Source organism: Aptenodytes forsteri, unplaced genomic scaffold (genome assembly GCF_000699145.1).
Source record: "Aptenodytes forsteri isolate BGI_AS27 unplaced genomic scaffold, ASM69914v1 Scaffold15, whole genome shotgun sequence".
NCBI lineage: Eukaryota > Metazoa > Chordata > Aves > Sphenisciformes > Spheniscidae > Aptenodytes > Aptenodytes forsteri.
In genome coordinates, this window is record NW_008795129.1 from 9,159,726 (window position 1) to 9,176,894 (window position 17,169).

At 37.7% G+C, this 17,169-nt stretch overlaps 1 protein-coding gene across 6 annotated transcripts in view; it reads left to right on the forward strand.

Annotated features, from left to right (window-relative positions):
- Positions 1–17,169, forward strand: part of CPEB3 (cytoplasmic polyadenylation element binding protein 3) — a 98,913-nt gene that overhangs the window by 51,649 nt on the left and 30,095 nt on the right. For all 6 annotated transcript variants that reach the window (XM_009277777.1, XM_009277775.2, XM_009277776.2 and 3 more), the window contains exons 5-6: positions 13,292–13,459; positions 15,343–15,432. In XM_009277777.1, coding sequence (XP_009276052.1) covers positions 13,292–13,459; positions 15,343–15,432 — 258 coding nt within the window. The remainder of the gene's footprint in view (positions 1–13,291; positions 13,460–15,342; positions 15,433–17,169) is intronic.

The window sequence follows — 17,169 nt, forward strand, 5'->3', positions numbered from 1 at the left end:
CCCCCCCCCCCCCCCATTTTGACAGTTTGTTAGATAACCTTGACCATTCAGACAGAGTAGCATGGACTGACAGTGATCAAAGCGGAAACTTTTGATTTGTCTTTCTGGAATTGCAAATATGATTTTTCCACATGGGTAGTTTGGGACAGGTTGGTGAATGGTAGATACCTTTAAAATCATAAAGATGTAAATAAAGTTTATTTATGTCCATTATCGCAAATTAATTGACTGAAATGAACAAAGTCAAGGATGTTTCCGAAAGGAACTTTGAATGTGTGGCCCAAAGTTTAAAAGAAGTCTAGTACTTTACAAAGATGCAATATTCATATGTCTCATCTCAGAATTTTATGATGACTCAAAGGAAATCTTCAAATCCATTGATAGTAATTCTATGTTGCATGCACTTCTTGCATCTGCGTTTCTTGTTATATGCACACAAATACTTGATCTCAGTCTGTGTATTTTTAATGACGTAAAAATAGAGTTCCTAGATTATTCTGGTCATTTGCTTTTTGTTACTTTAGCAAAAGAGTTCTTCAGTGAGTTCAAGGTGTGTGCTACAGAGATACTGTTATAGCAAAGATACATTGTGTAATTATACTTGATTCTATCACCTTCTCTCAGTTCATCAATTCATTTTCACTGGCATGTAATTCACTTGTAAACTTCCATATCTCTAAGAACTTCAGAGACCCACTATTCAAAAGAAAAAGCTTGACATATTTTCCTTTCTGATCTCAGAAAATTATTGGGCAACTCATAGTGTCCTAAAGCAAGTATTGTTCTGAACTGCTGAGTGCTTCAAGATTACAAATGAGTTTTCCAAGTTAGAAATAAGATTCTAGTACCTTTGTAAATCAAGGAGGTTCCCAGTCTTGTCAAATAAACTTTTCTTTAGCCCTTCTAGCTCCAAAATTTCAAATCTGGAAATGTTGACTTTTTTTTTTTTCCTCATAGAGATAATGCTATTTTAAGTCAATTTAAGAAATGTCTTTAAGATTTCCTTGAAATGTGTATCTTTGATATTGTGGACACATTATTGTGTGAACAAGATAAGTACCAACAGTGAAGAAAGCATGTTCTTAAAAATCTCAAAATACTTTCTGTTAAGTCTTCAGTAAAATGTGATAATACAAAAAAATGGCGTTGCTTATTTCTATATTTGAAATTACCTGCTCAGATTCACTTTTACCTATGATATGGAAAGAGGGTAGATCTAGTTCTTTTGAGTTAATGTTTTATGGATTCACAAATTTATTATTTCCTTGAAATGCTAACTATTTGACCCATATACAACGTGCAGATCCAATCCTGTATTACAATAAAGTAATGAAAAAAAATCAGAAAAGAAGTCTCACTGAGATCAGATGTCAGTAATTTTTAAGTCCCTATCTTATTTGGCATATAAGATCTCATGGCTTAGGCATTCTAGTTAATCTAAAATAAAGAAAATTTTTTAAGGGGCGTGCCTAACCAGGAAAGATTATTTTCATGGTCTAACATAGTTTAATAACATTATAATAAATGTGTTTTCAGTTTCTTAATTTTACAGAGTTCTTCCAGTAAGGAGTGTCATGCAGTCTTCAGACTCTAGCACAAATTAATCCTGTCCATACCTCTGCTGAAATCTGTGAAGAGGATCTTTCACAGCTTGTCAGTTTTATGTTGCTGTTAGAATCTGATTTAAAAGACAAGTCAACAAATTAATTTGGCAATATAATCTGCTATATGAGGATACTGGAAGTACATCAGCTTGTCTATAGACTTAAGTTATCAGATTTTTAATGAGGTTTGATGCGCTTGAAAAGGTTCTCCAGAAAGTTTTCTCTCATGAGTTATTAATTAAGCCACAATGAAGCTGCTGAAAGCTTTTGATCTGCTTGATGTAGGTGAACAATACTCAGGTTTCTATACAGAACATTTTCTTGATGCTAGTGATAGTAACATGTTGAATAAATATCAGCATGTGATTGATTGGCTTCATAAAAAAATGTTTTAAGAAGGTGATTGTGTTTCAGTCAAGCTTGTTAATTATTCTACCAACTTTCTCCTTTGTAGCTAGCTGTCTTCCCAGGGGAACTTTTCCCCACAGTTTCTGATCCATAAAAATTGAACCCTTAATTAGAGATTAAGCTGTTAGAGTAGATACTCATTGTTTCACGTGACTAATATCTGTTGTCTCCAGGAGATCAAGTAAGGTGGTTTTTGTTTTCACAAGTGTTTCTTAACTTCAAAGGCTTGGTTCACAGGGATGTTGAACTAGAAGTTATTATTACGCCTTCTTGTACTGATGTATTGTGTCAGCATTTAATTGAATCATGTCAGATGATACACATTTCTAGGTTGAGCTTTTGTGTAATCATCACTGATACCTATTTTTCCCAAGTGCCACCGATTTTTATTTTCTGTTGTCTTATAACTGAAGTGTATTGTGAACAGTGCATACTACAAGCCTTATATGAGTATAGCCAGCCCAGTTACAGAATAGTAAACCAGTACAAGCCCTAAAGCATGCATAGGTTTTTGAAGAAAAGTGTTCTCATGGCCTTCCTATGGAATAATCCTATTCCATAGGAATAAATTAAACTGGTGACAGCACATAACTTTGGGTTTTGGAAACTTTTTGTCTTTGCAGCCTTGGGCAAAGCTAATGAGGCTGATAACAAACATCAGTTTCACTGCTTTATTTCAATTTTCTCTATTCCCTTTGGAAGCTTAATTTTTTTTTTTTCAGTTAGCTATGCTCTTTCCTTATTTTGTATTGTCAAAATAGCTAACTACTAGAATATAACTTTCTCTCGATCTTATAACTGTTCTTTCTTATAGTCTGTCTCTACTGTGACTGTACTGAGTTACCAAGAGATGAAAGAAGCTGAAACGCTTCAGTTTGGGGAGGAGAAGGCTGAAGGTGAATGTGATGGAGCCTTTGAAAAATCCCAGGGGAATGCAGAACTGCTATTCACCATGTTCCACAGAGCTAGAACTAACGGAACAATTGGTGAAACTTCTGGGAGACCCACTTAAAACCCACAAAAGGAAGTGCTTCTTTAGTTTACTTTTGGAACTTGCTGCCACAGGAATTTGTGGAATCAGATAGTATCAGCAGGTTCAAAAAAGCATTAGACAAATTGTTAACAAAAGGCCTTTAAGCAGGGATTAGAAGTAGGTGAGAGTGTGCCTCCTAACATGTTTCATCCAAATACTGTGAATGCTAAGGTAATAGGAGAGAAACATACCACTGATACTGGCCAGTCTAACATGCTCTTTCTAGTGTCACTATTGAAGACTGAACACTTGTCTGGATGGTTCATTGGTCTTACCCAGCAGGGCATTGCATATGAGCTCTCATAGGTATTCTAGCTGAGCTATATGGTTCATGTCTACGTTATGCACTAAGTTAAGTTCATAAGAATATGTTTTAGTCACAGTCCTTTCTTTTCTGTAGGTTGTCACTTGGTTTCATCTCTTTCAAATAAATTGCAGAACACCTGTCTTGCTAATAATAATTCTCAGAAATCATTTGTGCAATTCTGGTATTTATTTACATGGTTTGCTTTTATTACACAAATTACACAATGTTCCTTTTTGTGTTGGAACCTTCCAACACAAACAACAGGGCAAAACCAAACTTACTCCCAGCCTACATAGTGAGCTGAAGAATGAAGGTGGTTTACTTGTTGATATACAATAAGCTATGTCCTGTTGCTTGATTGTGTTCTTGGTTTTCAGGATGTATGTTAACTGAGCAAGAGTAACTTTAAACAGCAGAGTAACTTCCATCATCCACATAACTTGTCTTCTCTTGCCAACATTGTCGCACTGTGGATGTTCTGGTCCTCTGCCTTTCCAGGACCATAGGCAAGGGTTGTTAGGTCACTCTTTCCTTCTGAATCCTTGAGGGCTATCTTGTGTGGATGTGTGCTTCTGCGTGTCACACAGCTATGCTTATCTCATAAACTGTGTTATCTGGTGGCTCACAGCTTAGACAGGTGTACTCTTCACTGGGTAAAAAACTGGCTGGGCGGCCGGGCCCAGAGAGTTGTGGTGAGTGGAGTTACATCCAGTTGGCGGCCGGTCACGAGCGGTGTTCCCCAGGGCTCAGTTTTGGGGCCGGTCTTGTTTAATATCTTTATCGATGATCTGGATGAGGGGATCGAGTGCACCCTCAGTAAGTTTGCAGACAACACCAAGTTGGGTGGGAGCATTGATCTGTTCGAGGGTAGGAAGGCTCTGCAGAGGGACCTGGACAGGCTGGATCGATGGGCCCAGGCCAACTGTATGAGATTCAACAAGGCCAAGTGCCGGGTCCTGCACTTCGGCCACAACAACCCCACACAGCGCTACAGGCTTGGGGAAGAGTGGCTGGAAAGCTGCCCAGCAGAGAAGGACCTGGGGGTGCTGGTCGACAGCCGACTGAACATGAGCCGGCAGTGTGCCCAGGCGGCCAAGAAGGCCAATGGCATCCTGGCCTGTATCAGAAATAGTGTGGCCAGCAGGAGTAGGGAAGTGATCGTCCCCCTGTACTCGGCCCTGGTGAGGCCGCACCTCGAATACTGTGTTCAGTTTTGGGCCCCTCACTACAAGAAGGACACTGAGGTGCTGGAGCGTGTCCAGAGAAGGGCAACGAAGCTGGTGAGGGGTCTGGAGAACAAGTATTATGAGGAGCGGCTGAGGGAACTGGGGTTGTTTAGCCTGGAGAAAAGGAGGCTGAGGGGAGACCTCATCGCTCTCTGCAACTCCCTGAAAGGAGGTTGTAGCGAGGTGGCTGTCGGTCTCTTCTCCCAAGTAAGAAGCGATAGGACGAGAGGAAATGGCCTCAAGTTGCACCAGGGGAGGTTTAGATTGGATGTGAGGAAAAATTTCTTTACTGAAAGAGTGGTTAAACATTGGAAGAGGCTGCCCAGGGAAGTGGTTGAGTCCCCATCCCTGGAAGTATTTAAAAGACGTGTAGATGAGGCGCTTAGGGACATGGTTTAGTGGGCATGGTGGTGTTGGGTTGATGGTTGGACTTGATGATCTTAGAGGTCTTTTCCAACCTTAATGATTCTATGATCTCAAAAGAGTTTTGTGGCTCTTCATGAAATTGTACAAGTGTGTTCTTATGTCACCAGTAGACCCCTTCTCCCTTGACTGCCAGATAGATGTTTGCAGTTCTTTTTCATCAGTTTCATATAGCTTTCCTTGAGATGCAGTTAAAATTGGAGCATTTCAGTTGAATGTGTTTTGATTTATTGCAACAATGGGTAATCTTAGCTGGAGGCTTTTGAGAATTCCAATAGTGTTAGCGCTAAATTTACTTAATTGCATTGCAAGATTTGGGGTTTGGGGAGTTTGTTTTGCTTGCTTGTTAAAAGCTTAGAGTTCTGTTCTTCAACATACAGTTTCACATTTGTAAAAATATACTCGGCTTCTGGGATGAGGTGAGTTAATAGTTTCAGGAAGGTTATCAGGAGGTAAAAAAGAATGTATTGTTCCTTTGTATTTGAGTACATGCAATCTGGGACACAGTGGTTATGTAACTTTCTACCTGTCAGAGGTAAAGAAAGTTGCAAAGGGATGGAGAACCACTAACACAGAGGTGATCATTCTGGGAGTTGCACAACTAATCAGTGCCTGCTTGCAACAATTCACATTTTACATGGGAAAATGCACTCACTGCTTCTTAAAGCAGGTATGTTTTCATTAATACTGTAATGTTGTATGAGGTACCTAGGAAAGAATCACTTTTGTGCTGAATTTTGAAACCTTTCAGGAGGTGGTTTTCTGTGCAAAATGATGTTCATACTTGGCACCAAAACCAGCATATGGGAGTGGCTTCATCGGTGGTGGTACAATTTTGGGAGCTCCCAGTCTCTTTTCTTTTGTCTTCTGTTGGAATTGCCCAAGAGAGAAAGTAACTTCAGATACATAACACTGGTAACTTCATTGTTTGTAGCAGTACAATAATTTTCTTATTGGCTCCCAAATGTCTTCATTCAAGAATAATTTCTAAATCGCTAAATTTCTAAAATATTTACTCAAACTGGAGGTGTTATGAAATTTACCTGATGACCCTTCTATTAAATCTGTTGTGCTCTGAACTTTGACTTATGTACAAGATGGGTATTTTTTATTAACTTGTCTGAAATGACACATTCTTATTTTGCATCCTGTGTAAACAACATAATAAAATGTGTGTTGACATTCTTAAGTTACCATGCTGAATAACTGTCAGCTTGTTGGAAAAAGTAACATTTTAATGTAAATACTGGATAAACTTGAGTTCATTTTCAAATTGTGTGTGTATATATATTAAAAAAAATATATAATCAACAATGGTGAAACTTCACCTTCTTTGAGTGTTTAAATGTGATGCAATGTTTTTGAATCAGCAAAAGCTGATTAGGCTGACTGTCTTCCTGTTTAAGTGGATTGCACTATTTTCCTCCTGGAATTTACAGGCAATTGTAAATATACCTTCAGTAAATTTTTTTTATGGACACAAAGATTATGTGTGTGAGTGCATATATAAGATAAAAGTAATGTTATACAGTGCAGTATAACATTGAAGTGTTATAATACATGAATGGCAATAGGTTATTCTAAAATTTACAGAAGTCTGTGGTAGATTTCTGCCATCATGTACTGTTATCTTGTCCAGAGCCTAAATGTTTACATTAAGCGTATAAAGCTTTATTTTCTTAAAAAGAAACACAGAAGTCTTTTTCATCTCATACTAAAGTAATGCTGCTTTATTTAATTTTTAGATTGGTAACGTTGTTTGAGAAACCTCTTCCAGATAAATTATTCTCAAAATGATACATGCTTAGTTTTTGGTGTATGGGCATTTAGCAAGACCAGGACTTGCTACATGAGGTCTGACAGTGATTCTTTGCTATCATAATAAGTAACGAAATACGGCTTTCGCAGTAACTAGAAAGGAGGAGGATTAATTTTATTCTTGCTGCAAAGCCAGCTCTAGTATTAATTCTCCCTATCACTTGCTGTGCAAGGAGCAGAGTCTGTTTCAGGGCTTATCAACTACCTCACTGTGGCTGAATAGTTGTTCACACAAACAGCCCCTACTGTCTTTACATTAAACATAAATTGTGAAGGAGTTCTTCATCATAGCCCTTGACATTTTTTTAATCCCCTTAATGAAACACTCATGTAGTTGCTCTTCTGTGGCCTCACTGATGGTGGGGGAAAAAGACAGAGGTGTGTGGTATCTGAGACCGTGTTTCTTCAGGGCTTGAGGAGGGAAGCTACTTGAGTGGAACAGAGGTTACTAGTGCCTGTGCTGAAGGAGGTTCAGCCTTGCTCTGGGTAGCCCCTGTGGCCACTCAGAGGTGACAGCCAGGGGACCAGTCAGCAGATGAGTAGTCCTTGACTAGCCACAACTGATCAGTCATGTAATTGCTGGCGAAAGAAAAGTAGGTAGGGAAAGCTGAGGGGTATAGTAGGACACCTCAGGATGTGCATTTGAAGATGGAAGTAGAAAAATGGGAACAATGGAAGGCTTTATGGTAGAGGACACTTGGGATGTAGAAGGAGGGAGTGGGAACTAGATGAAGTGGGCTAAGGGGGAGTGTAGGGAGAGCTAAAGGAATCACACCTAAAACCTGGGCACGTAGGGCAGGACCAGAAGGCATTGTGTTAGGTTTGGAAATGAGATGGGGTTGGGAAGGAGGAGGAACACAAATGGTATTGCAGTGAAGAGAGAAAGAAACAAGACAAGGTTCTATTACCTATTGCCTACGCTCATTTTCTGTTGAAAAACTTCACCTGATCCCTAGCCTTCCACATTTAATTACCTTGGAAGACCATAGATATCTTTTGTGACAGATTGAAGTCCCTGTGTAGAAGACACTGTTTTCCAGATTATTTTCTGGTATTCTAAAATTTCAGATAAAAAATGCTGCTTTTTGCATTTTCCATTATATCATGAAATATGCTTGTACAACATTGTGGATTTTGCTATTGATGCATGTGTCATTGAAATGCTGTATTTATTCTGGTAGTTATAAAGACGTTTTGTCAATCTGTTTTTATTCATCTGAACATACTGGCTATTGAGTTCATATTGTTTTGGTAGGATTTTAGTATTTACAGATGGTTAATTATTTAAATTGAAACATAATCGGAAAATATGTTCTCCACAACTAATTAATAAAATGCAAAATGAATTCTTTTAATTAAGATTACTGTTGATGAAGTTGATTGCCTCTTAAAACCATAATCCTAAATTATTATTTTATACTACTGTAAGTCTGATATGCCTGATTTTTTTTAATACCTTTGCTATGTAGAAAACTTGCACAGCAGGTATGTTCCTTTTTTTTTTTTCTTCTCCCCCTCTCCCCCGGCTCTGTCATCTTCAAACTTTTTCTCTTGTCTTGGGTTGTTTGAATTTCATCTTGCACTTTTTTAATGTCTTTTCCTTCTTTATGGTGGGAGGGGAGAAAGAGGAGAGAGGGGAGAAACAGGTAGAAGCTACATTTTCTTTGCTTTTGGAGCTAAATCTAATGACAGCTGTACCCACAATTTTCTTCTGTGTTTACATGCAGCCAGGAGCTATGGGCGGAGAAGAGGTAAAAGTATTTACTAAATGTTTTGTTTGCTGAATAGTGGGAGAAGTAAATATTTAGTTCTCTTACTGTAAGATGATGTTACCAATTTTAACATTATTTGATTGATCAATTGCTTCATATAAATCAATCTCATATTCTTCATTTGCAAAACATCTCCCTTTTAATAGCAGCTTAAAGCAATGGTGATCTTGAGCTGATAACTTCAAGTGTGTTGCTATTACTAGTGAGCTGGAGGATGACTGATTTTAAGGAGTCTTTCATGACACATATTTATGACTTCAAATGCGTAATGTTCCAAAAAAAAGATTGTTTTCAGGTTTGGGGTTTTTTTTGGTAGAACTGCAATGTTTAACTAGTACATTGAACATTTAAAAAATACTTTTTTCTTAGATGAAACACCTTTCATTGAATATTACGCTTGAGTATTACATTGGATTGCCTTAGGTAGAACATTGTGAATACGAATACTAGTAACTGTCCTCAACAGTGAGTATTGATGATGATGATGATGATAATAATAATAATAATAGATACAACATTTGAGCACATTTTAACTTTATTTCATCATAGGCAACCCTTAAAAAATAAAAGCAGACTGAAAATATTTTCCAAATGGACAGTGCTGCATGTAAGTTTATTCTGAGAGATTAATGAACATGGACAATAGCAAGCTCGCTGACTACCAAGAAAGCTACTAATGTACCTTATATTTATGTACTGTGCTGTAGCTTAAACAGACTGGTTTTTATTGAGAAAATAACGGTGAAGATTGCAGCTTTTAACAATTAGAGTTGGGCAGTGCCATCTGCTTGAGGTACTTTGGCATTAAACATTATTTTCTTTTTCATCTATGTTCTGTGACAGCTGTGCATGTGACATCACTTCCTTTTCAAAATGTAGAATTTGCATCACATTTGTGAAGAAGCTTGGAGACAAACCTAGCCACACAAGCAAGCCGATAGCGTATAAGTAACTTGTAATTTGCACATATGTATGGATTGAGGTAGTAGGCTGTATGGGCTGTACTAACACAGTTAGAATTTGAGCTGATTTTGTTCAAAGCTGACTGGTTTTAGTGTTTATTTGATAGCTAAAACAAAAAGAAAAGATTAAAGTTTTCCCCACAAACTTACCTTCCTATTTTTACCTGCTTCCAGAGAACAGGCTATTGTTAACAGATGTTGAAAGCATCCTAATACTTATACTTTTTCAGTGCTCTCATGGTACTGAAACAAATTGGAAGTATGCGGAGTATATAATATTGTATACTCTCTGTGCATCTGAACACTGTTTTAATTTCATTTTAAGATTGTGGCAGGTGTTTCCAGGTTGATCAAATGGCACCAAAGTAGGGAAGGAGGTGGGAATCAGTTGGAGGCGATTAACTTCTTGCAACTCATATTTACTTGCAGAAGCGAAATATAGTAATGTGGCAGTAATTGTGATAAACACCCTGTAGGTTGTTTTATACAAATTGTAGTGATGACAAAACAGGGCAAACAAGTTCTGAATGTGCTGGACTTTCAGAATTCTTTTTACTCTACCAAAAAAACATGTTTCACTCCATAATAATGGTTTCCTATGTGAAATTCAGGCTTTTCTATAGTAACAAGTAGATTTGTGTGTGTGTGCGTGTGTCTTGTCATTAATGTTAGGGATTTTGTGACTTGCCTTATTCGTACAATATTAAAGTTTGTGATATTCATGCTTTTTCATTACCTTGAGTTTTATAATGTTGTTTTGAGCTTTCTTAACCTTAAGAAACATGAAAATCTACAATAGTCTGTTAAAAAAATGATGTTTTGTTTATCAAATGTTCTCATATATCCCTCTCTATTATTGTTTTTACTGTTTGCATTGTGATAATATGCAGAGTACCCAGAGGCGAATCTGTGCAGGGACTCATTTCATGTTTATTATACTTGGATTTGTTTGATTCTGTCACTGTGACTAAGCATCTTCAGTGAGAAGAGGTTTTGTCAGAAATTTCTTGGGGCTTGCCATAACCTATCAGTTCTCTACTTGATCTTCTGTTTTTTTTCTGAGTAAAGAGTCGAGCATTTCTTTGTAGGTATCATGCTTAGAGCTGTTGAGTCATGTTCTTTTAGGTACATTGTTTTAACTTTTACAACCAGTTTTTCAGGTACAGATGTAAGCACAGCTATGGGAAATCAGCCCAAAATCTCTTCTGCTACACTGACAACTCAGAGATGCCAGGGGAGGGGTGCAGGAGTGTAAAAATAGGGCATTTAGTGATGCTTTCCCATAATACTGTCACAGAGATTTGCCTCTGGGGGTTTCTTGAGGTGACATCTCAATATTTATTGCTTCAGAATGGGTTTTTCTCCTGTTCCTGCTCATTCCCTTTTCTGAACCTACATAAACTTTTCAGCCACCTAAAAAGCCTGTGGCAAGGGGTTCCACAGCTTGACTTGCTTTCAGCCTTGCCATGTACTGATTGTGTTCAATGCACTTTAGTTTTCCCTTACTGGAAGAGACAGTGAATGACAGAATCATTCTCTATTCCCTTGTCTGTATGCTTTCCATTATTTTAAATGTATAGTTCATACATTTAACTCTATACTTAACTATAAAGTTTCAGATCATCTTTTGCATTTACTTAAGATGAGTACAATGCTTCCAGACTGTCAAGCATCTGGCATAAGAGGTGATATCTTGCTTTTTAAGCTGCTGTCCATTTTTATTATTTCCTTCAGAACACAGCACTTATTCAGCTTTGTCTGTAGACCTGTATTTTAGTTGAACACCTCGTTCTAGTATCTGTTAATTTGTCAACTTCCACTAATGGCTCATGTTTGTTGGGTTTTTTCATTTTTTACAAAAAAGTAGGTTGGGGGGGTGGAAATTACTAAGAAGCAAAATAATCTTTTAATGTCAATCTCTTAGGGATATTCTCAAATTTCCTACTTTTCAATGGCTTTTCTGATTTGATATTTTTACAGTTTTAGTCTTCCTAATTTCTCCCATGCATGTATTCTCTTTTATGCTGAAATGCGTATGTTTATATATGTGCATGACCTGTTTATCCATTAATGGAATATTCATCAATAGTCTTTCCTGTTTTATGCTCTAAACCCACCATTTCTGACAACCAGTTACACTAGGCTTTGAAGAGTAGCATCTCTAAATCCTTCTCTGATTGTGGCATTTACCCTGTTTTTTATGTTGGCACTTAAAAGCACAGTAGGATTTTTGCATCAGTGGATTTTTGCTTCTGTGATCTCTGTCAATGTTGTGCATTCAATATATTCTTTCTAATCAAGACTTCTCCAGTACCTGGTGTTCATAAAAAATCAGGCTGGTGTTCTGTGTCAGTCAGAGCATCTTTCCTGGTTTTTGTTTGTTAGCTTGTTTTCCCTATGTGGCATTGCTGCTTCTTTTTGTAATCTGTCCTTTACTACTGGAGACTCAGACTATTACTGATATTTTCAGTGTATACATTTTTCTGACTAGTGTCCCTCTGCATGTCTTGATTTTTCTCTTTGCCCCTGTTTTATTTCCTGTACTTCCTTGTGCTGTTAATACCAGTATGGTATTAATTTTTCCTTAGGTCTTGCTGGAAGTCAGTTTCATGTGATCCATTACCTTTGAATTTAATTATGTGCCCTGCTACTTATATTTGTTATTAACCCCCCTATAAACTGTTTGTATCAATTAATTCTAATTCCATCCCTGGGAGCAATCCTCCATGATATGAGGGGACAATTAGCTTTTTCAGAGTTGAGATGGGGTTCCCATTTATACATCTCTCAGGATTTAATTTTTCAACTCAGGTACAGGGAATTATTAAATTCTAAAGTTGGCATGTTCTACAGTGCTGCTTACATACAGACTTGGAATATTTCTTTATCTTCTGGGTTAATAAATCTGTTCTTAAGATAATGTGTGTATACTTTGGCAGTAATAGCAACAAGTTAATTGCATCAGATGGTCACAAATAAATTCTTTACTTTCCATTAACAAACCGAATAGCAGCCATTTATGTTGCTTTTTGTTAATTTATTACTGAAAGAGTGTTTTAACACTTGAGTAACAGCTTAACAGGCTGTCCTAGCTAACAACTTTTTTCTTCAAGTGCAAGTTTTTTGTGGTTTCTTTAATAAGATTTTTTTCTCTTGTTACTAAGCTTCTTGCTTCACCTACATGTTTAATATCCCCAATACAAGGCTTTTCTATGTTTATTTTGCTGTTTGCCCCCTTACTCAGACTGGGCCTCCTTTCACTCGAGGAGGAAGTGATGCAGCCCTTGTGGTTAGGACCCTGTAAAGCACTCTGAAGGAGACTGTCCTGCTCTGCAGTGTAATGGCTTGAGGGATCTGCTCTTTAAGATCATTCCTTCAAGATCTGTTACGGAAGATTTAAATCTCTAAGAATCGGTTTGAAATGTAGAACTTACGAAGGTTCTTTCTATAGCTGTGACAAAATTTCATCAGATAACTTGTTGGTTTTCACTGCTAGCCATTTGCAAGGGTTTGTTTTAAAGTCCAATTAGGTTTATTGTCTTGAAAGGATAATATAGTCTTGGAAAAATAGAAGCAATACTAATGAACATCATTTGGATAACTGGACCACTTAGCTGGGCCCTTTAATGCGAATTCTGTTAAAGCAAAACAGTAAAAGGAAAATACAATGTTTTTTACTGAAACATTTAATTCTCCACGAAATAGCGTTAACGATAGATACTACAAAATCTGTTACAGGTCGGTCCTCACTCTTTCCTTTTGAAGATGGCTTCCTAGACGACAGTCATGGTGATCAGTCTTTATCATCGGGTCTCAGCTCTCCAACACGCTGTCAGAATGGTGAAAGAGTGGAACGCTATTCTAGAAAGGTGTTTGTTGGAGGTCTTCCTCCTGACATTGATGAAGGTACTGTGAATAAGTTACATTGGTGAGATGTGGGAATTGGCTTTCATGTAATTACTTTAAAAAGGTCAGATTTTCATAAAAACAAATGTATTTTCCCAGGTATGTCACTTGTAGCGCTTGTGGCATTATTTAAAACAAACAAACACCACCACCCCCTGCAACACCTGAGAATTTACTTGACATTCTTTTGTACTGTAGATCAGAAGAGATGGAGACAGAAATGCCTGCATAGCAGGCCTTCTAATCTGCAATAGCAGCATGTGTTCCCACGCATGTAAAGTGGGAAAGCTGAAAAAGGGAACTTAGTGGGTACTGTCACTCCTCCGTAGTCTTTCCCTGTTCTTTTTAAAAGATGTGGTTGACTTTAAGGACTTTGTTAATACAGTCCTTACCAAAATTAATCGGGCTTTAATTAATCAGCTCTTATATCCAGCATATATGCAGTGTTCAGCTGACAAATGTAGGGCAATTAATATGGTTACAAAATAATAATCAGCTTAGTAGGGATGGTCAGGTTTTTTCTCAATCTCAATCAGTATCTGCTCTACTTGTGTGTGCCCACACACACCCCGACTCCCAAACCAAAAATATGACAGGTTTTGGTGTATTTTTCTTATTATAGCTGGAATCCACCACTATCTAGCTTCAACTGGCATACAATAGGGAATCTGAGGATGCCTTATAATGAAAAGAGAGGGATCTCCGAATCTGATCTACTAAATTGAAGCTAAACCACGTGCAATTTTAATAAAGAAATAGTATGAGTTGCCAATCTGTGGTTTACAAACAGCTCAAATGCAGTTCTCATGTCACATCATGAGTTGCAGGATTGTTGATACAGGGACTGCTGGGTAATCTGAATCCCCAGCTCTAAGAAGAAGCAGGCCAACAGGTACAACCGATGTGAACATTGCTGGGTCACTCAGAATCAAAAATAAATGCCCAGCCTATTCTGTGAGGAAGTAACATGGCCACTTGGGAGCTGTTACCCTCTTCCATGAGAGGTCTGCTCTAGTAACACCTTTTTCCTTCAGCTCCTGAGTTATGCGATATGTGTTTTGTGGCTCTAGTTGCTTGAAAAATCGGACGTGCAGCTCATGGGGTCACATAAACTGGACACATCTCAAACAGCAATCAGAAAATTGGAAAACCACTGCCTTTCTGTTCAAACTTTTCTCCTGATGGATTGTTGCTCTGATCTATCTAGCATCACATTAGACACAATTTTAAACTAATTATTTCTTTAAAGTACATAAATAAATGCATTGAGAAAAAAGATTTTTTTTTTTTTTAAAATAACTTAAAATACTTTTTTCTGAAGCATTTGCATGTAAAACAAAATTGTCCTATAGGATAGTTTGAGATGTGTGTTCCACGGTGTTTCTAAACTGATGCTTAAAAATCAAAGAAATAAATCGGTAATTCAAGGCAGATTTCTAGAGGGGACTGAGGAAGGTGAAATCCCCACAGTCGCATGACCTGATGCAGCCTGCTTTCTAGGGCATGCTACAAGGAGTGGCCGTGCTGACATGTAGCTCCTCTGTCAGTCCCATGTGGCTGCATCTGACCCTGCTTTGTGGCTATAATTAGAAATAGACCGCAGCTGAAGCATATTCACTTCTGATAGATCATGTTTGCATTTAATCCTGCTGCAAACTTGCATTAGTGGAATGTAAAATTACTTTTTTAAGCAGCCATGTGTAGCATAGAGGTGAAAGAATATTTAGGCATCCTCTATGTACATTATTGCAGTTTTCACTGTTCTTAATAGGTGTAGAAAATAGTCTGGTTTTTGTTTTGTTTTGTTTTGTTTTTAAAGTAAGAATTGTTACCTTACCACTGTCAGTCTTTGGATTCTAAGGTGCCTCATTTGTTTTTTGTAGATGAAATCACTGCCAGCTTTCGTAGGTTTGGACCTCTTGTGGTGGACTGGCCTCACAAAGCTGAAAGCAAGTCGTATTTTCCACCTAAAGGTAATTAGTTTAAAATACATTTATGCAGGCTGTTCTGGTAAAAGGAAACTACGTCTGCAATGTGGCACTCCATTACAAAGAAAAGATTTGACTCTTCATGATGAATTTTCTCTCTTTCAACAAGCATATTTTCAGCAGTTGTCATGACGGAGAAAACACAATTCAGTGACTGAAATGTGGTCCTGTGTGTGTATTTCTTCAGTAAGCCTGGAGTCCTTGAATCATGCCCTAATTTACACTAGGCTTACTTTAGAAGGCAAGTTGCAGAAATTTCCTAGTGCTGATTTTGTTGCAGTTTGCATACTGTAGAAACTATAGGAGTAATAGCTGGAAGTCACTGGTGGATGGCAGTATTTTGTAGAGACGCGTGAGTCCGCTTTGTGTGTTCTGACCCAAGCAGCTGTGGTCCTGCTCAGAACCACAAGGTCTGCATCGGGGTGTGCCGGGTGCTGAACCGCAGCAACGAGCTCTGCTAAAGAGAGGGCAGGCTGGCATCACGCGCCAAGGTCACAGAGCTTCTAGGTTGGAGCTGATTCGGTTCAGGGTGGTTTAGAGTGCGTGCAGGTTGGGCAATTTCATGTCTGTCAGCAAAACACTCTGCAGACCTGTTTTGGTTGAGAAAGAACAGTTTACGGGAAACCTGTTTGGGAGAGTTACTTGGCTAAATCACATTGCTCTTATTGTATCCTAGTCTCTCCTATGAGTTTGTATTATGCTATATACATTCTATTCTCAGTCACACGTGCCTCTTGGATATAGTTTGGGAGTTCACTCATGATCTGAAACAGTAGCATGAAGTTATACATAGAATTTCTGATCTATATGTTAAGATTTTCTGTTCTCACTGACCCTGAAAGTTCTTAATTGCTCATTAAGGCCACTGATTATTTTGGCAGAACAATGGGCTGTTCAGTCAGTGAACTAGCTAATCCTACAATATTTTGATAGATATATTTTGACTGTAAAAAACACACAAATAAAAGCCAATTTAATTTATCTGGAAGCTTAAGTGCTGGAGGTGAGAGAACTCTGTGACAAATGCTTGCCCTGTAAACAGTATTTGGGGCACTTAAAAACAGAACAAAAACCCATACATGCTCCCTCTTTCCCATTCCATTCTCACAACTCAGCCTTGCTGTCACTAGTTATTATGCAACATCTGTTCTTGAATTTAAAAATAACCTAAACAAACAAAAAAACCCAAAACCAGCAACAAAACACCCCAAACCTCCCAAAATCTAATATATTCCTAAGGACAGTTGGTAAAATATGATTTTCCCTTTTTATTTTATATTTAAAGGTCTTTAGGGTCTTCCTGGCTAGTGAATTCTGATTGTACCGTCACTTACAAGTTAAAAAAAAAAAAAAAAGTAAAACCAGCTTCTCCTTGTCCCTAATATCTCCTAATACTCTCCACTTTTTTTTTGTGTGTGTGTTCTTATTAATTCAGTAAGTAACTATTCATGGTTCTTCCTTGCGTGAATTCTTATTGTACCGTCACTTACAAATTAAAAAAAAAAAAAAAGTAAAACCAGCTTCTCCTTGTCCCCCTAATACTCTCCACTTTTTTTTTGTGTGTGTGTTCTTATGTTCTTATTAAGTAACTATTCATGGTAGATCAACATGGGACTTCAATTATGATTTTGTTCTGTATCTGACAGTGGACTAGTTATGCCTCGCCAAACTTGTAAAAATGTTTTTGAGTAAGATCTAACTTACAAGTTAAAAAAAAAAAAA